General features: G+C 34.5%; 1 protein-coding gene across 9 annotated transcripts in view; it reads right to left on the bottom strand.

The window, feature by feature from the left end:
• The window catches only part of LOC105248017 (phosphatase and actin regulator 4B), a 214198-nt gene that overhangs the window by 111219 nt on the left and 79153 nt on the right, over nt 1–23826 (bottom strand). For all 9 annotated transcript variants that reach the window (XM_011252547.3, XM_011252550.3, XM_011252541.3 and 6 more), the window contains 3 exons: nt 16477–16641; nt 15964–16062; nt 13239–13589 (listed from right to left, as the gene is read on the bottom strand). In XM_011252547.3, the coding sequence (XP_011250849.1) occupies nt 13239–13589; nt 15964–16062; nt 16477–16641 (615 nt within the window). The remainder of the gene's footprint in view (nt 1–13238; nt 13590–15963; nt 16063–16476; nt 16642–23826) is intronic.

The following is a 23826-nucleotide window of genomic DNA, read 5'->3' as shown; positions in this document are numbered from 1 at the left end:
TGGTCGTAAGAGAAGATTAAGTGAGATTCTTAAGTAAAATCTGTAAGCGATTCTCTATCTTATGTTACTTTTGGAGAACTCTGAGACTTTCTCTTATTCAAATTATCCTGTACAAGAGAAATCGCTTTCGCAAGAAGAACCGAGAGAGTAAGATGCGAGAAATTCTCCGACGATAGTATCCGGGCGGGGTACCCAGTGACCTCAGCTACGCTGCTACGTTAGGTCGCCGGGTCACGCGGATACCCGGGTCGACGCATGGCGCTCGGTCAAGGCACCCTTTCGCGATTTTATTCGAGTCCAGGAAATCGACAACTGGTACCAGCGAAACTGACAATCGTCGATCGTACAGTTGCCAAGCGCGAGTCTAGGAGCAAAACGTGACCTATTTCGGGCCGCCGACCAGACGACGTCGCGCGCCCTTTTGCGCCTCTTTTTACCGCGAGCGAAATCCCTGCGGGAGTTTCGTTGATGAAATCTGCGTTCGATCGGAGGAAAATGATCGGAGAACCCACGTTACACGTACGCGATCCGATATATGATAATTACGCGCAATATTCGACTTGATAGTTCCCGGACTTCCTGGTCGGCGATTTCGCTTCCTCAAGAAATTCGAGAGACGAAAACAACCGACACGTATCACTTCTCGAAGTACACCACGAGTGCACGATCCAGCATGGCGCGATTCAATCTCTCGAGACGCGCGTCATCGTCCCATCGAACGATTCGCGTCAACATTTCGCGACGACGACGAGAATTCGCGGTCCCGCGCTCTTCAACTCGCCACCCGGCGACGTACCCGGTAGCGAAAGTACACCGTCGCGTTCGCGACGAACGCAAACAGACGCGCTTTACTTCTCGATCGGAGTTGAGGTTACGCGGCGCGTTGAGGTCGGCTTGTGACTGACTCTCTCCGGGCGTCGCGACGCCGACGCCACCTTTGCGCGTTGGCTTCCCCCCGTCGACGGGCGAGCTCGACCCCCTCGACGGGCTGACGACGGCCTCTCTCCACCCCGTGCTGACCCTCTCCTGATGCAGCAGCACAACCGTCGTCGTGGATTATAAACCGACCTACCACCATCGTGCACCCTATCCGCGACCATGCACCTGACGCGAAGGTGGCTGACCGACGTCGGTCGCTTGTGACTTGCGATCGATTCATCATTCTCCAATTTTTTTCAAAGAAATAAGACGTACTTTTCCTTCAGAAAAAGCGTCGATTTAAAGATCGGAATAATTAAAGCGTTTTTTCACAGAGAACCCGAGGCACGAAGCTTCGTTCGCCCAAACATTAGTCTTATTCAAGCAGCCTTCTTTTCGGCGTAAGTGTTTTATATTTATCGCGCTTAAGATTACGGGATCTTTTTAATCGGCATCGTAAAAAAAAGCGAGAATTGCGCTTTGCGAGAAAAATAAAACTGATTGTGAATTCTTTTTAGAATTTATACGATATTGATTAAACTTTTGCGAAAGCATGAGATTTCTATTTGCTTGTAGAAAAGTTCTCTCTGTAAAGATGACTCGATTATTTTAAATACTTCTTCTCTATCGCAAAAATCCATTTTAAACGACCCACTTATCCAGGCGAATATTTAAAGAACTTCACCGAGATATTTGCGATACTGATCTCCGAGAGAGAATTAAAAATTTAATTATCTCGTTAACCTTGTTACTATACGACCTACTGTGCTCATCAGAATATCGGGAGACGTGATAATGACAGATAGGCAGCCACTAATTTTTGAGTTATTTGACCTGAATAGATTAACATGTATATCTCTTTCAAACCGATAATTTCTTTCATTTTCTTCGATTCACATTACATTTTTTTTTACACGTCGCATCTCTATCATATATATTAATATGATTTATTTCGTTATTTATGTTATATTTAATTTCAAATTTTTGGATTTTAAAATAGACATAAAATCTCTTAAAATATCTTTCCGACTTATTAACACAAAATGTAATATACATATATTTGTTATCGCGGTCAAAATATCGTAACATTTATATTAATTTAGTTGTAATGATGTTATAAATTCATGTCATATACTCTACCAAAAAAAAAATTAAAATAAAACACTGAAAACACGTCAAATCTGAAAAAATATTTCGGCCAAAGGAAAAATCGCGTAATCTTAAGAAAAATATCTTGAGAAAAGCTTTCTGAAAATTACAGGAGATGAGATAGAATCCTTTTCGTAAACAATAGATGCGTCTTCATTCGCGGTAAATATAAAAATATAAAGTCATCGCAAAGTTTAATAAAAACCAAGATGAAAAAACCACAAGGAGGTTTTTCTTATTTACCTATAATACAAATTTTCATTTATAATAAAATGAAAAAAAGATGTTAAAGTTTAACATCCAATATTTCGTGTAATTTGAAGCAAAAAATCATTGTCAAATAATTATTTAAAATATAATTATATTTTTTTTAAATTAGATGTACTCACATATTTCTGAAATCAGTGAGCCAAAGAATTATGGAACACTCGTATTAGTCGTTAATACATACCTGAAACAAAGAAAAAGAAAAATCAATTTTAAAAAGAGTGTTGCAATATATTTATGCAAAATTAATATTTAAAATTAGAGAATTTTCCAAACACAAACTATAATAAAGATACATAATTCACGATTGGTTTTGAAAAAGCGAGATACGAAAGTGTTACATCCTGACGTATTTCAGGAAAAAAATACATCGTTAGATAAGATGATGGTCGTTCGAGCATTACTTCAGTGACATATTACGCGGGAATGCGACGAAGAAAAATATCGTGCGATGCTATCGTCACGATCACCTATATACATAACTCTTTATATTTAAACGACTAACGCGAGCGCGACTCGTACTCCTACGACGGTGGCAGTTTTCAAAGCGATCGCGCCTCGCCTGGACGACGCGCATGCAAACATGCTTATAGTTGATCCATACACGGCACGAGACGCGATCCTTATATCGTACCTCCACCGAGACTCGAGTCGACATATCGATTTCCAATTTGCCGACTATATACCAACGCGCGCGCAAAACCTCCAAGTTTATCGCGCTGATGGCGCATGTCGAAGAAACGGTGTAATCCAGGGGGTTCTTAACCCGCGCGACAGGCTGTAAATTTACCGCAATGGCCCGAGCAATGTAAATTATTCGACGGTGTCCAAGTTGGGCTATGTTTGTGTGTGCGTGAGCTTTATTCAGATTAAGCTTGCTAGAAACACAATAGCCAAGATATGCGGCTATAGATTAAAGCGAAACAGCATTTGTCGCCCTAAGCTTCCTCAATTCGACGTCAGTTTGAGATAGCTTTGATTTGGTGTTAATTGCTGTTAACGTGTGTTTTATAATTTCGAATAATAATTCTAATAAAATTCTAAAGATAAATTCCAAATTATAATAATTGTTGCACACAGATTGTATATTCTACATTTCAAAGTTATAAAAATTGTTGAAGTTTAGGAGAAATGAAAACGGTAAAAATATTATTTGTATGTATTCTGTTTTATTTAGAGCATGGCGGATTTAATTTTAATTCAGTCTAAAGACGCACGAAGTTCATAATTTATGACATTTACTTAAGTATAAAGCCGCATTTAAAATGAGTTAAATTATGAAGCTTCACTTAATTTTCACTGTATATCTTTTAATAATCCTTTAATTATATTCTTAATTAATTCAATAGGGTTTTGAATGCATCTCTAAATACGTATCTAAAACTTTATCCGAAAAGTTTGTAAAATTCTGGCAGCGTGCAATGCTACCAGATAAATTTAGTCATACGTGTATCTTTGAGAGTACGAAAGAAAAACGGAACTAGAAGTCATGACATCAGTCTTCTCGAGTTGAAGCTAACTTCTCGCGAAGTTTACAAAAGTCAAGCGGGTTGGTCTACCCGTCTTCAATCAAGAACTTTCATCTTACTGAGAGATTTTACAATGCCAAAGTTCGTCATTCTATACGGTTCAAATATACGAAACATGTTTAGACACATCTTAATAAAGAAGGAACGTAATAATTATTACAGATTTTCAAGAGAAATTGTTGATCTTGCATGGGATGAATTTTTGCGTTCCCATGAGATTTTTTCGTGCCCATGAGCGATTACAATGGGTTGAAAACCCATGGTTTCACCGGCTTGAAAAATTCCAACAGCGGCTCGACACTCGGCTCCAGCGAGATAGACCTTCTTCGCCCAGACGGACGAATGATACATCTTCCATCGTTTTTCATTTCGCACTACCCATTTTACAGCGACGCCCGCCATCATTCACCCCGACTACTTTACGTGAAAATATTTACGCAAGAAGCACGCCAATGGCTTCCGGGAAAAGTCTCGAAAAAACGTCGTCGCTCCGACAGACCTTCGTCGCAAGCGCATGCCGCGTTTAAAAAAATTTCCAGGGCTGCAATTTTATATCTCGATCCCCCCTTTCTCGAACGATATAAAGCAATCCTAAAGGTTTTTCAACCTCTCAGAGATCTGTCCGTGCTACCGTAATCCCATTTCACCGTCATTCTGCGATCTGTCAACTTCTCGTCAAAAGGAGAAGAAAGAGAGCTTTGAAGTTCCATATGTCGTACACTTCGCACGCGATTTATGCGCGCGAATCAAGCCGTATATCAGAAGTGACACGCGTAAAAACGAGAGCTCTTCGAGAACGTTGCACGCAATGCTTTCAAGAACTTTCACGTGTATATACATTTTCGACGAGATGTGTACATTGCGGCCACTCGAACGATCTTCCGTGTCAAACGCACAAACTATGTAGTAATCTTGTGGAACTTACTTCAAAGCGCTCCTGCCTTCTCAAAAGTTCGTCGACCTCTCGACGATACAAGCGATGGAAAATTCACGAGGAATTCTGGGAATCCCCTTCACGATTCGCCGGAGATGTTATTTTCTCGATCGCATTTTATAAACTATCGTACGTGTGAGAAACTTCACCAGATGTGACGAATTTTTCCCATTCGATCGCAGGAAAGATGCGTCGAGTTGCTGGGTGTTTTTCAGAAAGTATTCCGATCGATCGTTCTCTTCGAGATGCACTTTTCCGTCCATTGTATCGCGATCGATGCAACGTCGATCAGTCGGAGAGATGACGTATTCACCTGTCACGTGTGCCTGTCGTGAAGCACTTCTATTCGACCGTACGTGCGAGATATTGTATTCTCCCAGAAGATTGTGATCGATATTTTCAACGAGTTGACGTATTTCGCGTGTATTACGATCCTTCGTTGAAACCAGTTGTGCACACGTTGTTTCTTTTTCGAATCATACCAGTGGCCATATTTTCGTATTCGATATCTATCAATTTATATTTTTCGATTATTTATATATTTACTTGTTTACGTGTTCTTTTTCCCAATCTTTCTAGCATAGCATGTATGCTTTTCATTCCATTTTTCCGTGCGGATAAATAGAACTTCAAAGTTGGTTTTTTATTACATGCATTTTGAAGTTGGAATAGAATATCGCGGAATATAGTGGAATAAAATTTATGCAAATAAAACTGCAGTAAACCATTATCATTATATTTATAATGATAATAGTTTACTGCAGTTATATTTATCATGGAGCAGCTCATGGCATCTTTCGTTAATCTGCGAAATGGCGAATAAACAACGACGAGAAACAAAGCTTGGAGCCATAGCCACAGGGCCGTGTCGGAAAACGTGAAAAACATTCCAGGACGGACTTCCGTAAGGATGTTGGTGTCATAAACAGGGTGCACTGCACATCCGTCGGTGAAATATAGAAATCGAGTACAACTTTGAATATACGTTGCTTGCCTGCCCACCGCAGAACTCTTGGGAAACGAAAGTGCGAAAAGTTTTTCCGTCCATCCGATAGACCGCGTCGAAACTTCGCATGTGACGTATTATCGTCGTGCTCTCCTCGGACACCAGGAGATCTATTTCTCGCGAAGGGCAGCGAAATATACAAGCTCGCGAAAGTGACATGTAGTTGTATCACGAGTCACCCCGCGTTGTTTTTAACGATCTTAGCGAAGCGTAGGATTCTTCTCCACGAAATATAGCACACTCAAACGTAACGTTCATTCGTATTGTTCGTTTTAAAAGGAAAAGATTATTCGCTTTTATCTTTAAAAAATATATCGATCTTTTGCCATTTTTCAAACATCACTCGTATTTTTCAAACCGCAACAACTTTGTCGCGCGATTTTTCACGGGAACTTTTCGGGAGCGACAGCAAGATATCGAATACTGAAGGGAGAAAAATAGATGTCGCGCGATTGAAAATTCAAATGCTCTCTTGCTAGACGGATCTTCTCTATAGAGTCCGTCGTTGGGAACACTGCAAGTACTCTGAAAGGGTTAAATCGCTGTCGACGTTAAGTGAATCTTCCTGCCGTTATCGTTGCGATTCAATTTTCCACTTTATCCTTAAAACCACCCCTGAATTACATTAATGGAGCCTGACAGAGAAGTTTCGGGGCTCCATTTTCTGACCGCAACTTTCATCATATCGAATTTCGCATGCTTCCTTTTATTCTCCGATATTTTTTTTCTAGTACCAGAGTAGAGAATGAAATGGAAATGGCACGTAAAACAAGCGAAACGCGATACTACGAAATAGAAAACTTTTTTTATCGTATTGTGATTATCGTAACTGCAAGTATAATTTGACAAAGCATAATAATATAATTCTTTTCGCTCACAACGACTTGTCGCGCGTTGCGACAAAATTGCCGGAATACCGCAATACCGCAAGACTGACATTTTTCTGCGCGACTAGCAAATCGGAACCGATTTTGTAAACCAGAAAATAATATGATCACGAAGCAGGAATTGTAGTGTCTGTGTTTCAACGAATATACCTGGCCGATATCGATTTTCCATAACTCCACCGCAAAATCGCTTTGACGAATGGCTGTCGATAAATCCACGATAACACGTCTCGCAGGCGTGAAAATTCAAAATTTATATCCGTAAAAGTTTTGTTATAACGCATCATATCGAAATGCTGCGAAAATCTTGAAAATCTCAAAGATTTATGGCGATTAAAATGTATCTTACAAATAAACTTTTGGAAATTACCATGATATTATTACCATGATATTATTTCAAGGATGTGAAACTTTAGCACGAAATCACGATGCGGATAAATACACGATCTGGCATACCTCAAATTTACTAAAAAAGGAAATTCCGGGGAAAGCTAATGCTCGAAGAGGGTAAATTTCTTCATCAACGTCGGTGTAAGGTTTCATAAAGGTCTTGCGTCAATATCGATCCGCGAGTAGTCGTTCTCTTTCTTTCTGTTTCTGTTGTCTCTCTCCTTCGTTTTCTCTCTGTGTCTCATCGTCTCTTTGCAGTGCGAGCCTATATGTTACAGAAACTATACCGCAACGGCTATACTGCTGGAAAAACACGAGTCTTTTCCCAGTGAAATAGTATGACTCTTGTTTTTCGATGTTTGAATTATTGAACGTTTCATTCGTGTCTCTATTTTACAGTATCAGAAAGACACACATTTCAAGATCACTTAATGCATCGATAAAAGATTTGATATTTTAAATATTTGAAGCATCGATTTTTTTTTGTACTTATGAGCGAATAAATAGGAAATCGAAGAATCATTGATTAAATCACAAATTAAAAAATTGCTACACGTAGTAAGAAAATTAATAAGAGAAAGATAACGACAAATTAATTTATGTTTAAAAAAAAAATTCCCCTCGCACCTATTTAAATATATTTATCGCATATGAAACAGAATTTGGAGAAACGTGACAAAGAACTGAAAATAAGGAATATTCGCAAACGGACGGATGGAACAGATTGAATCTAGACGCGATTCTTGACGCGACTATCGACCGTGCGGCGACATTAGCCACGGTTGAGTTGTCGGCTCTCGGCTTGGAAATGAAAAAATATATTGCCCGCCACGGAGCAGAAACTTCCAGCCGAATGGCGGTCTATTTTTTTATTTCATATCTCGTCAAATAAAAAACAATTTATGCTGGCTCTTCACGTATTTCTCTGGTTTTGACCCTTTCGCTAAAACAAGATCAACTCGCATATTTTACAATATTCTCGAATATCTATAAGATATGGACCATCAAACTTTACGATTTTTATCAATTCCGGCAGACGTAGATATTTCGATAATAATCGTACAGTTATAAAGACGATAAATTAAAAAACAAATTTTTTTTATATTGAAAAATCAAAATTTGATTTGATACAATATAGATCGTGTGCGAAAAAGAATTAAATCTTATTTAGACATAGTGCGGTTAACGATCCAGTGACTTTGTCGCCAACTTGAATCCTTTCCATGGAGCGCAGACAGATTTAAATAGGAGGATGGAATGGGGGAGAAAGAGGTTTCTCTAGTCGTGATGCTCGTAGGATGTATCGATCGCCGTTTGCGCCTATGTTTCTTGCCCGCGAGACAAACGAGGAACGGCGAATAATGCCGTGCTCGGCCGCGCGTATACACGAAGCTCCCTGTTTGCCGTCGCCCTCGTCACGAACGTGTAATTTGCACCCTCCCGCCGTTTTCCAAAGTTTAGCGACGAAGAAACATCCAAAAGAGAAAAAAATCTAACACGATGTCGTCGTCAGGTAAAAGACATCACGTTTGCGGAAGCTTTTGAGCGAGCATTGTACCGCAAATTTTGTTTAAAGCTCTCTTTTTTGCTTATCGTTATACGTACATATTTAGAAACGTTAAATTTAAATTTAAAAAAAAATAATAAAAGTTTGCTTTACACAAAAGAGCTTTGAGATGTGACAGAAATATTAATTATTTTGCTAAAAATACAGACCTGTTAAAAAAGAAAGGGGTATTATGCGTGTAACAAGAAATATTATTGAAAATCATACAAAATAAATGTAAATAAAAGAATAAAAAATTTTTTATTCACGCATACTGTTGTCACGATAAAAAAGTAACGATGAATAAAACAACGCGCAAAACGAGGTCAATTTCGCGAGAATTATTGCAGATTTATCTTTCCTACGGTTTTTCTCATTTTCGTCGCTCGACAAAAACGGACTGATCTCGATAATATTTACACGGACTAACAGAAGTGTGAGATTAATGTCCGAAAACTGCTTGGACGGCATACAAGTATAACATGAAACGAGAGACCCATCCTCATGTATTAATTCCGATATAGTCCGTCATTATTCAAGCTCTCGCTGAACTCCAAATATATTATCGAGCGTACGTGATATACACGTGTATGGTGGCCATTCAAATTCCGGTCTTTTGAAAATACAAGTTTCGAGGGTCTATAAGTCACCGAGTAAAGGTTTTAATAGAAATATGTATATGCACACCATTAAAAGTCCTTGAGAAAGTCCTACTTCTTATTCGAATCTACACGATATATAATTTACATTTACACATTTATACTTAGCGCACGAAATAATCATATAATCTTTGTTTGATATAAAAATCACCTTTTTATGATATCGAGAATTGAATCAATAACATCGTATCGTTATACTTTTGAACATTTTTAGTTATAATTATTTTTTAATCATTTTATAAGAAGAAAAAATTGTACTTTCAATTGACGTATTTTATTGTATTTTGTTTCAATTATAATTATTTTTAAAAAAGCATTCGAGGAGAACAAATATTCAATTTCACACATTTTGCTATTCTATTTCTCGATATAATCATACTTAATATTGCGTATAAATAGATACTGGAATATTGTAAATATGATTTTATCGATAAAAAAAGATTCCGATAATTTCTGGAAAAAAAAAAAAAAAAAATAAAAAAAGAATTAGAAGAAACAATCGATACAAATTAAGATGGGACATATCGTAGAACGCATAGCATTGATTTTGCGTAGTCGCTGCGTTCCCATCGAATTAACGATCTGCCTCGTCGTGACAGCTGGCCCTTAACTCCTTGCCATGAAATAACCTGTCACCGGTAACAGGTGCTAGAGGTTTATTGCATCGGTCCTAATGCATTCGCGAGAACGTCGCGTCGCAGCCAGCGACACGCGACGTCTCTGATTCTTCGCGCGCGAGAAAAATGCGCCCGATGGGTCCGCACTGGTGCCATTGAAATATTACGCCCGCTGCAGCAAAATATCTTCGGGAGCACGGTTTTGCACTTCCTTTTGAAATAAGTCGCGTCACCATTGAGCTCGGAAAGCAGAAAGCTAAAAAGCTCGGATGTATGTACGGGAGAGATATAAAAATGCATCTCCCTACGATACTCTCTTGCGTCGAATAAACACATTCGCGCTATATGTACGAAAAAAATACAAATTTATTATCACATTTCTCTGGTGAATGTCGCATCACAAATTCGAAAATCATTAAATTCACGACGAAACATCTATGCGTATATATTATATATATAATATGCGATCTACGTGTGTATATATATATATATATATATATATATATATATATATATATATATGATTGAATAAACATATATTTCTTTATATGTATGAGTATAATAATAATTTCGTAAATTTAAATAAATTGAATATTCTATTTTTATATTGCTATTTATTTTATCCGCGTATTACATTGTTATAAATGATAGCACTCAAATTATTTTATGCTCGATACTACAAGAAAACTGTTTATCCACGCAAATTTAAGTTACCCTAAGAAATTAATTGAACTAATTAAACTTAAATTAAAATCGATGAATAAATATCTGCTGTGCGAAAGATACATAATTATCTTCGTAAAATTATCCGGAAGCTTCTCTTTACGAAAGTCAATGTCAGCCTCAAATATCAGACTTGTAATGTTGAGAGAGTTGAAAATATAAGCTTCTGCGAAGTTTGTGGAGAAATAGACTTGCAATATCGCATTACAAATTCGATAATAACGTGTTTTTACGGCTTCAGTTTAGATCAATGAAGAAACCTGATAACGAAAACCAACCTTGTCCAATCTAAATATATATCAACTAGTTACGTGCGATATAAAGAATTGGATTGTTTGCAAAAGCTAATTTGTTACGTGCAAACACGCTATTGCTTGTCTTATATTTAATCTTGAGATTTAATTGTGAAATATGGAATAACCGATAAAAAAAAATATAAATATAAATATATTTGTTATAAATAATATCTTTCATCACGCAGTTAAAAATTATTAAAAAATAATTATATACAAACGATTTTTATTGGAAGCATGAAAACTTTAAATAAGCATTAATCAAATTCTTAACTAATTACTTTTATATATATTCTATTTTTATTAATATATAATATGTTTAAAATTAACTTCGACCTATATTTAAAATTTAAAATAAATACATGTTTTTAAAAAATTCAATACGTGAAGAGCTAGAGCTAGGATACGCTTTATTCGATCTTAAGATAACGAAATTTTAAAGAAATTCAGTGCAAGAAATAAATTTTATGTTACGAACAGAAAATCAATATCAGATTAAAGAGATTACTGACTGAGATTGGCTTCTTCTATTTTGACGCGTCCATATATCATTATTTATTTCGCGGATTGTCATTCAATTAAGTTAAAAATATATTGGTTGTGCCATTTTGCAAAAATATGCAAATCGAGGTCACAATATACATATATATGTATATAAAAAAAATATATATATATATATATATTAACAGATATATGATTAATATATAATATTAATAATAATAATAAATGTTAGTATGTAACAAATAATGTTAATAATACTAGTATGATTAATAATATTAATATTAATTGCGAAATAGAAATAACGTTAATAAACGAAATGTTGAAAAATAATTAATCATTTCACAAGGATTATGACATTTTCTCTATATTTTTTATTAAACTGAATTTTTTACCTTTTTTTTAAATATAACATAAATTGCAGCTTTATATGTAATTTTATTATGGAACCATTGTTCTCAAAGAGATGAATTTTGTGTAAAATTTTAAATATATATGATAAATATATATAATATAGAGAATTATATAAAATACCTGTTATTGTAACCGAATCATATTAAAGCTTTATTTATAAGTAGAATTAGATCAAACGCAAAAGATATCATTAAAAAGACGAGGTGCAGATTTCATAATAAATTTAATCGGTCATATAGCACAATGTGTATCGCGATTGTACTTGGTAGTCCATTAATGTTACCTCCGGTACATGACATTCTGTAATTAGGTCATCGCTTGTACTTACATTGTTATGTATGAGCGTTTTAGGCGCTCGATACGATAAGAGCGGAACTCATTATGTGGCAAAAAACTTTTCTCTTAAAGAAGAATAAATATTTCTTCTGCGCATTAATATTTCTAACCCAAAATAATAAAAATATTTTTGCGAAAAGAAAATTATATTACAAAATATTCATTATATGTTAAATATAATCGATAATATAAGTGATAACAATGTTTCGATAAAAATTGATAATAAATTCAAGATAAAGCAATATGGAAAAACTACTATAAAAAAATCACAAAAAGATAATCATGAAATAGAATTTATTCTATAAATATTTTCGTATATTATTGTTAATAGATTATGTAACGTAAATTAGAATGAGCTCCTGTCGATATGAGCTCGAAATTAAATTTGGTTACATTATTGGCACATTTATTGTTAATGTTTCTTTTCACAATGCAAACATGATAATCTACATGATGTCAAATTTATATTATTATCGCAATCGAAATCTTCAATATTACGTAACAAAAATGAAATAAGGTATAAATAAATGATTTATTTCCCCTGGATCCCGCGCGCGAACGTAATATTAATACACGACAAACCCCAAGAGTATCTACCTAATTTGGTTTTCCTTAGACGATAGAATCTATTTTCCAGAATAACACAACTGAATACCATTTACGTCACTGTATTATATCGTCTGTAACATTTTTAACATTTCTTATTTTATCAAGTAAATAATATATTGTAAGGAATAAAAAAAAATATGATAACTTATATAGAAACGATATTCTTCAGTCATTAGGACATGTTCTCGATGGAAAATAAGTACAACTTTAATTGCTATAATAAAATTACATTATCGAGTCTCGATATTCGACCATGTATACCGAATACCGGCAAGCTATTAACGTTCAAATATTACGAAATTATGCGTGAATGTTCGTGCCTGCCGATCAGTATGAAACCATGCGAGCTCGCGTTTAACCGGACAATACAAGAGGCAACTAAGTGATACGTGCGGAAACCCGAAATCGGAAACACATTCCTGCTTTGCGAGGAAGCGAAATCATATCGAAGTTCGCGTCTTACCTTGCGTGCTGCCGTTGGGCTGTCCGGCCTGCTGCGGTATCCCGGGATAGAGGGGCGAGGGATGGGGCGACGGTTGATTGTTGCTGGGCGGTCCTGCAGCAGAATGCGGGTTGGCAGTCGTCGGGGTCGGTGTAGCTGAAGGTACCGCTTGTTGGGATTGCTGCACGTTAACGGCGGACGTAGGTGTTGCCGCGGGGGTGCCATCGCCACCCCCGATGCCACCCGTCACGATACCACCGGATGGTTGTTGCTGCTGCTGCTGCTGCAGTGGCGGCAGCTGTTGCTGCTGCTGCTGCGGCCCTTGCTGCGGCGTCGGCGGTTTTTGCACGTCCGTCGACTCATTTATCGTTTCTACAACGAGAGAAGGTTCGATCTTGAATATTAATTCATTCGGATAGACGAGGTTCTTGAGCGGAACATCGTTTTTAGGAATGCTGGCGGGCACTCGAGCATAATTAATTCGCAAACGTCCAGGAACGAATCAATTTCCAAAGCAATTAGAAATTTGCATGGCAAATTTCTTTACATATTTAGGATGAAAAAGCAAAGACGCTAAGCTTTATTAATCAGTGCCTAAAACATGTTTGAAATTTTATTCTTCGATAAGGGTGTTGGTTGCGAGATAAGATATTAAAAAAACGGAATACATATGCAAAGCATACAAAGGATAGATGGATCGGATTTATAGAAGGATTGAATTTAATTCAACGTAGGAGAATCTGGACATCGACCTAGATAGAATTTCAAAGGTCAAGAGATTCTCGGTGTAGTCGAAATTTTACTCCATGTTAGAATTTGAAAACAAGAAATCAGTGACTAAAGCGTAACGACAATTGTTAGCAACAATTATGGATGTTAGTCGTGTTGCGTTAATTCGATTCACCGCAAAAAGGATTACGATATATTAGTTTGTTATACACATAGTAAAGGAAAACATATAAATCCAGCATAATCTACCGCTCTTATAATTTTAAAACTTTATCAATTTTAGTTTCAATAAAAAATAAATATTAAAATCTATATTATATGTACTAAATATTGAAATCTATATTATATGGATAATATATATATATATATATATATATATATATATATATGTATAAATTTTTTTATATGAAAATAATACATATTTGAAAATATAAAAGTAACAATGTATAGAAGAAAAAAAAAACAATAAAAATAAAACAAAAAAAATATATGTATATATATCTTAGCAAAATTTTTATATTTATACTTATTAATGAAACAAATAATTAATTAAATAAAATACATATTTATATATAAAAAATTTTTCGTATTAATATTTCGAAACATTGATATTTGATGCAGATATATGTCGAGTGATAATGAGATGTTTCCATATATCACACTGACATTTGATATCGTTGGTATTTTTCATTTCTACACGATATTTTTCATTAAATTTTTCTTCGCTTAAATCCTTGTTTTCCCAAGTTTTCATCGATTTTACGGTTAATTTCAATAAATGTATCTCTCTCGTAGTAACCATCAGGATGACGTACGTTGATAAATAGTTTTACGTTATTACTGCCAACAAGTTTCGCAACTTTTCACGATAATCTGACGAAACCAAGCGAGATACTTTAATTACAAAGGGTAAAAGATAGATGCTGCGCGCTCTTTTTTATCTTTCTCTCTCTCTCCCTCGCAAAATTTGCTTCATAAAGTTTGGATTGTTCGGATAAGGATATGACTAATGACGGAATAGTTTCGGAATCAATAGAACTCAAGGTTTCCTTAACGAGGGATATAACTATTGTTATGTGTCAAGTACCGAGGAAACACGTTTGTTAATCACTCGAGAAATTTCACAGTCCTTGAACGGCGAGAAGAATTAAAGAAGCGTTTTGAAATCTGCTTTCTCGACGCTAATTAGTCCTGTCTCTTCGAACATTGTTTGCAAAATAGATACTTATAAAATACTTACTTTAATTTTCTATCAGAATTGGAAATATTTCTCAAAACTTTATGTAAATTAATCACTGTGTCACAAATATGCGCGTTTTTAAAAAAATATAATCTCGTCAATATTAAACAACTAGCTCCACGTCGAACGAAACACGAAACAACTCGGAACTTCTCGCACAACGTCGATAAGAAAGATCGCACTGTTATCGTATCGCGATAACGCCAACGAATACACGCTACTATTTATGTCGCGACAATGATAAGAAATTATTATTTTAAGAAACATAACTCTCGGACTTTGAAATCGGCTTGGCAATTAATCGCGTCATTTTGACGCGACATAATTAGTCGCGACTGCGGAAATTGAGTTCACGTCTATCATCGTAACGACTGCAAAACGCAATTACGATCTTATACCGGGTGGCAAGTTGTCGACACCCTGTGCAGTCTGTTTCTCGTTTCCTGTCCAGTCTATCGAAAGGGCGGATGCTGTTTTTGACGCGCCAGATAAACGGAAATGCCTGTCTGCTGCGCGTGCAGCAAATTTCAATATTCGCAAATTTTCAAGTTTCATGCAATGAGAAAAATGATCAAAAAAAAAGATGATAAAAAATGATAGAACTTAAGGTACATTTAGAAAGCAAAATTGTTATGGAAAACACGATTTATCTAAAAATAATTTGTATTAAGAAAATTCCCAGTTAAATCTACGAAAGACTGATATGAAAAATCGAAAAATAAAATAAGTTATAGTAGGCAATAAATTATTATATTTATATAAAGAAAAGAGGCTCACCATTTTCAGGAAACGATGTCGATCGTATCACGGGCAGCAATATCCCTTTCTGCACCAACTCATCTCTGCTGGCACGTACCGAGATTTTTCTCTCGAGCGCTATTAACAAAAGTAAAGAGAACGAATGCGAACGTTATTATACGTCTGTTTGCTCTGTTATCTGTTTGAATGGCATGATTATTTTCGCAATATGATATCGGATGCGATAAATGTTTAAAACGGCAACGTGCAATTCTAGAAGAGACGATTAAAATGTTTTGAATTAATGTGCATTCCGTCGTGTTTAAATTTTATTTAAACGTGTATTAAAGTAAAATAACATTTATTGTTTTAAAACGCAGACATATTTTCTGTGACATAATAATGTCAAATATAAAAGAAATACGACGCTATAATTCATTGTTAAATTCTCTCTATTACAGTATACGCTGCCGATTTAAGTACCATTTCAACTGCAAACGTTAAATTAATTTTACGTTAAATTATTTGTACTGTAAGCACACTTGTACTCACATAACGAAGCGGCTTCAAATTTATCCGATTTCTTTTTCCGCTTCCATTTCCAGGGTTTGAAGAGTCTACCGAGTGCCGAAAATTTACTTTTTCTCTCCAAAGGCGGCGTCCTCGCTCCCGACCCCAAACTGTTTGTCCGCAAAGCAGCACCATTTTGTTTTTTTGCTGCAACAAAAAAAAGTTTACGTTAATATAAAGTGTACTTTTCTGTACAGAAATACTCGATTCACGTATGAATCATCGTAATAGAACAAATTGAATTTTTCACATTATGCCATTTAGTCATTTAGCCAAAATATTAATAAAAAAGCCCTTTTATATCATATGTCACTTTTACATTAAAAATAACATTAAAAATAATAATTATTTTCACAAAGTCATGATATTAAAATTATTAATTCTGTGCAACAAGTATATGTTCGAGAATGGATATTTAAATAAGTGTAAATTTGCAAATTGATAATTATTTGCACGTGGTACAAACTAATCTTATCCACGTGATGCAAGAGTATCAACCTGGGATATGTTATCTAGATTTTCCGTTTTCTCAATAGTACGTAGGTGGCCTGTGTTTCCACGTTTACCGACAAGGGATGCTAGGTTTCAACCCTTTTATCGGCGTCTGTAAGGATGGAAACGAATAAACGACCATTGATCCAGTAGTTTATTCAATATGAAAAATCATGATTCTTTTTCAAATCTATACTACATATTTTACATATTACAGTTCAGAAATTAAAACACACTTCTTCAAGTTTAATTAAAAAATACTTCTTTAAAATAAAAAAATGTTATCAATCGATAGAAGCGAGGATAGGAGCTCGAGTGATAACGTTGTTTATAAACAAATAGAGATGTATTTTTTCGCAAAAGCTACAATTTCGCCGCAAATGATATATAAAATTATCTAAATTAAAAGAAAAATCATTATAATCTTTTGCATTTTATAATTTTTTGCACTCTATTCAAATATTCGGTTATAATTTTTATTGCAAATGAAAGATTGATATTAAATTGGCAAAACGCACATTTATTAAATATAACAAATATTTTTATGTAACATTATATTTACACACTATTCAACAATTGCATATTTTTACAACGCGTGAAGTAGAATAAATCAACATATAAAAAGTTTCATAGAAACATATTTTTTCAGGTGCTAAATCGTGTCTAACACTTCCGCTCAATTTTTATGCAAATTTTTTCGATGATAAAAAATGCAATCTCCCATTTTCATCTCTCTTTCGCAACAGAATTAAATTTTCATAACGATGCACAAATTGTACTGTCAAAATAAATGTTAGCAAAACGGTAATATAATAATATACGACAAAAGCATTGTGTGAATAAAACACATTTTTAAGTATAACACTCACGTTATAAATAATCTGATTACTGAATACACAATGATTTTATATAATACAATAATACGCTTTTGTTCTTTTCAAATATATTGATTAATATACGAGAATTTATATAAAGAAATGAATAGATTTAAAATTATTTAAATCAAAGTTTTAACAAAGATTAAATAATTTTATGTATTAATTTATATTTCAGTAATAAACAAAAGTAATCAAATATTATTAAAATATTTTTGAATATAATACTTCAATCCGTACAAATCCTTATACAAGAAAAAAACATTTTTTATTTCACTTTTTATCCATCTTCTTTCTATTTTCCAGTTGGTTTTATTGCCAGACAGCAGCACAACTCATATCAACATAAAATCAATACTCGACAACACGGCACCCCATAGATAATTTAGCGAATTTTTCATCGCGTTGTTCCGTAACGTTTATCCAATCACGCCGAAGCAGAAAGCGAAATGTGTCATAGCAATTTTAGCCGACAGAAAGTAAAAACAAGAGATATATTGATGCCAAAATCCATTGCAAACTAATCACTCGCGTCAAACGTACGTTTGTAAAATCAATATTGCAACAAATAATCAGATGTTAATGAAAACAAATAAATACCGGTATTTCATATCCACGAGGGATGTATCGAATATTAGGAAAAATTTATAAGACAAATAACAGTCGAAATTTAACAACATTGTCAAAAGTTTATGTAAGCTTACGTAATAATTATGTAAGCAAAATTCTTAAAAGCAATATTTTTATTTATAGATAAACGTGACCAAGATAAATTGAATTCACGTTTTGACAATGATCCTTTACTATTATAATAAAAACAAAACTCGTGCAAAAAATGAACAAATACATTTAATTAAAAATAAGATAAAATTAACCGAGTAAAACTAAATTCTATATTTAGAAGCAAGGCATTCGTCTTGCTTTCGACGATATCCTTATCGCACTATGGTCGAGGAAAGAGTCGGTTTTAAAAAGACCGTTCTCTGAATACGCCCTTTCAACCTGCGCTTATCGGCCATCTACTATCTTCCTCTGTTTGCAGCGCCCTTAGTACATAATACAGTAGTTACTGCCCTCTTGCGTCTCGAGAGACGCTTTTCCGCACGAGCACAATCGTTGCAGCAAACAGGAAAAACTGTAATACATATAGTAATCTGTGCAATTTATCAAATAAAAAATCAAAACACAATCGCATATTGCAAGAAAAATCTGATACGTTTCGAATAATTCAATTCTAATAAAAATTGTAGAAACTAATTAATAAAAATCTGTTATTTTAATAAACGCTGATGAAATATTCCAACATATTAAAAAAAAATATTTGCAACGATTGCTTTACTTATTTATAAGCTATGAAAAAATGGATTTAATTAAGAAAAATTATTTTCCACCCAAATAATTAGTATTTTACTCATATCCGAATATTAGTATTGCCGAAAAAATGTCAATAAAATCTACTTTAAAATTTACTTCGTAAAGAAAATATCTAGACTATCGCAAAGGAAAAGAGAAATTCTCTCATAAGCGCAGCCATAAACAACCCATGTTGCCCTTGCCCGCGTCGTCACCCATCTTACACGATGCATAATGCAAAAGCCCCGCGTATAACTCGAGAAAAAGTGCGACGAGGGTGAAATATGACGGAAGAAAAGTGCGTCGTCCACGGTTGAACGCTGTCGAACGGCGATTCTGAGAAACACCCCCGTGGGGAATAATGGCCGATAACGTGCGGTAGGGCAGTTTTGCGGGTGTAAGGTAGAAGCGGCCCATTACGGCAGCCTTAAGCACCCCTTCGGGATTCTTGGAACATTCTTGAGGGAGGGCAAATCGTTCTTTTGAAGAGAGCGACTTTCGGAGTGCGACATGGAACAAATCTAACTTAATTATTCATCGAATCATTAATTCTTCCGCGATAGTCGAGAAGTTATATTAAAATAAACATCGCAGCTAAAGAGTAAGTCTACGATATGACAATGCGTGATAAAGTAATTTGGAGAAATGCGTGCTTGATTATTATTAATAAAATCAATTCGAAAAAAACGAGCACAATAATTGCGACAAAATTTTTTAATACATACGTGAGAAATACAAAGTAGATTAGAAAATAAATTAAAATATAGTTTCATAATCTCAAACGCATTGCTTATTTTTTATGTCAAAGTTACTGTAAAAAAGTTAAATGCTATTTTAGTTACATTTTTGATCTGACATTCTAGTAATTTATGATAATGATTGCACTTCCCTAAATCAGATAGACAAAATTCTATTCTTTAAGTGAAACACGTGCAATAAGTTCTGCTTTATCTCCCGCAAGGACTTTCCCATTTATCTCACGAAAGGAAGAGAAAGAGTATATCGGCTTCGATGCTAAAGTGGAATAATTGACGCCACAAAACACTTCCGCTGTTCCTGGAGGCCTATTCACGCGTGACGAAAACCGATCGAGAGTTATTGCACTACATCTGCAGACAATAGCAATATTAACGCAATAGACCGTATTCACCATTGTTCGAAAATGTGTAACATCTTAGACGAAAATTATACTCTCGCTAACAATAAGAGGAAAGATATAAATCGATCTTGATGCAATCTTCTAATTCACGTAATTATGTTATTAGCAATGTATTGTATAATTAAAATATATAATGAAAGAAAAAGGAACGCACAAATTGCAGCGACAAAAAATTATTAAATTATCATGTCAATAAAAATTAGAATAAAATTTAAATTACGTAAATTATATAATATTTCATTAATTACTAAGTTTGCATTATAATTAAAAATTAAACTCTGCCTTTAAATGAAGTTTTAATAGCTTATAATAACGAATAAATAATTGGATAACTCTCATTTAAGTTAATTCTCATTACAAAATGACTGCAAGTTAATCCAATTAATCTCAAGGAGAAAGTGCATTAAAAAAAAGTTAATATCATTGGAATATCGTTGATAATTTATTATCATTGATAATAAATTAGTCGCAAAATTATTGTAAACAAAAGTGACTGACATGTCCATAACAGATTTTATAACTTCCAATTAGAATGCAATAAAGCTTCTAGTTAATGCGCATATAAATTAAGACAATGAATAGATGCTTATTTAATCAGAGATTAATAATAAAAATTGTATAAAAAGGATTTAACGAAAACTCTCTACATAAATTGATATTTACTAACTTGGAGTTTCAATGACCGATAATTACTAGTTATCGCGTAAATCATTAATTGTGCATAAAATACATATTAAATATTATTGAACAAAATCATAATAATTTCAATAAGCGAGTTAATCGACCTAATTTACAATCGAGAAATTGGAATAATATTATAAAAATCAATTAATATTAAATATATAATTAATATTATTTATAAAAAATATACAAATAATTCTACAAAAATTATATATTGAATTATATATTAAAGGGTTTATATTCCACCAATTCTCCTTTTTATAATAATTAAGACCTATAAAAGAGATTGTAAAAAAAATTTACAATTATAGAGACATTAGGAATATGGATAATGATATCATTATTTTAAAATTATATTATACTTATTCATGCTTTATACTTTATCATTAATTATACAATTTACGGGACACATCATATCATGCGTGTTATAATTTATGGATCAAGTTAATGCCGGTATAAAGCCGACTATGTCCAGAAAATATGTGGATTCAGCCATAATCGGCTGCCTTTCATCATGATAAAGTAGATAAAAGACGCGAGCTTGCCTCTTACTTGGCAAACATCAATAGCGATTCTTCCAGATGAGTGAAACTCGACATGGACTTACACGCTGACGAATGTTCGTATAAACAGAGAGAAAATTAATTATTAGGCACCACTGAAACAATCCAAAAGGGAAAGTGAGCATAATACATGGCCTAATCGATCTGCGGCGACCGGACAAATGAACTCGAATGTCGCTCGACCAGGCGCTAGAACTCGATATTGCTGCTATTGCTTCGATGCAACAGGCGCATCCGACGCAATAATAGACACGCGTCATTGTCGGCGAGTCCTGAACCGTGCCGAACAATTCCACAATCGGTTAACCCGAGGTATAGTTCGGCGATTATAGAGAGAGAAATAGAAGAAAAAGATTTCTTAAATATATTCTCCCTCTTTTCTCTGAAAAGGATGAAAAAATTCTAATCACTATCATAGTGCACTCGATTTCTCAGTTGCACTTGATACAAGTTATTAATTTTAATAAGAATAAAAGCTAAAAAGTCTGTGCGAAACTATGAATAATTCCGACCATAACTATTATCGACGTATCGTATGCACATATACATTGCACGATGCACACGAGAAATTGCCTGTTCACATTAGTCTCGCTGCATACTAACGAGAATATTCGCACGGCGCGAAGCGTACGGAAGATGCGTCGAGGAGATACGCGTTGCGTCTCGTAACGATAATGTGAAAGACGCCGGGCGATTTGTTACTCGTCACAACAATGTTGTGCCGCGAGTTACGATATCGCACTGTTACCGTGTTATATAGCCGCTTCTGCATCCTTCCGCGCCATAAATCATAGCTAACGGAATAATAAAGACCTGCGCGCGCGGTCTCCTTACGCACGGTATACCTATTCTAAGCGGCGTACAAGTGCAAGTGACGGGCAGAAAAGTGCACAGATGAAATAAGGGTTGTAGCGGCGAGGGCACGTTGCCCTGGGTACGGGGATGATGATAGCGACGACGGCGGCGGCATCCCTGCCGTCAAGGGATGCTGGGGTGTTGCCATGGTGATACCACTTTGTTTTCCGTTCTCCAATTACCTGGCCACTGGTTGCCAACTTGAAACTCCGGATACATTTCTGCCGCACTGACCAGAAGCTCGTCAGGTGTCTGAACATGATCATTTATGCGCGACAACTTACAACACACACTTTGTTAACCAGCATACGCGAAAAATAATTAGCTTCTGCTTTGCTACCTTCTACATTTTATGTTTTTCGCTACAATGTATATGCACTATCATAATTTATTTGAATAAATAGAGTATTTGACAAAAATTATAGAATTAATATTATAATATTAATATTTATTAATAAATATTGTAATAAATATTAATAAATATTATAATATTAATATTTATTAATTATATTAATTCTATAATTTTATATATAAGAAAATAATCACAATAAAAGATTAAAATAACTAAATAATATTATAGAAAAATAATCACGATAAAAGGTTAAAATAATTAAATAATATTAATGTATTTACTTTTATGACAAAGATACAATACTAAAGATATAATTAAGAAAACGACAGAGAATTTGCAGTTACCGTATATTGATACCGTGTCATTTAAGTGTTAAATCGACGCCGATCTAGCACGGGTTTATGTTTCAAGAGCAGACGGAATCACAATACGACAGAATCGCTAAATTCAAAACCACGCTCGATAGCAGACAGAATTTCGCGCTACAAAGCATCAGAAACCATAAAGGCAATGCCCATCGTTGTCAGAATATCCTTGTCCCTCCTGATCGAGAGAGAGTTACGAAACGAGAGAGCGGAGAGTCTCGTTCCGGGTCTCTATTATTCGCCTCTTCATACAAGGGTTAAATGCTCGTTAATCCCTAACAGCATCGTCCATGTCCTTTTACGATCAGCTTTGTCAAAAATCTCACACGACTCTGATTATATAAAATAACAACTCTATATATGTATATTATTTTACTACACAGATATATATTATTCACTACATAGATATATATTCTCTTTTTTCTTTTATAAACCATAAAAGTTTTGATATATTGCATAGAATGTCTGAAAATTGTGATACTCGCGTAAGATTCAAATGATTAAGAAGAACATGGATACGTGTAAAATTAAGTTTCAAATATTAATAGATGATTTAATGCGTGATAAACTCTTAAAAATTTTTAGTTAATTTCATGTTTCACTTTTTTAAACAAAGAGATGAATGGATGTCAAACAC

This window comes from Camponotus floridanus, unplaced genomic scaffold, assembly GCF_003227725.1.
Source record: "Camponotus floridanus strain SB8 unplaced genomic scaffold, Cflo_v7.5 scaffold39, whole genome shotgun sequence".
In the NCBI taxonomy this organism is placed as follows: Eukaryota; Metazoa; Arthropoda; class Insecta; order Hymenoptera; family Formicidae; genus Camponotus; species Camponotus floridanus.
The sequence above is the reverse complement of the archived record's forward strand: the minus strand, read 5'-3'. Positions and strand labels throughout refer to the sequence as shown.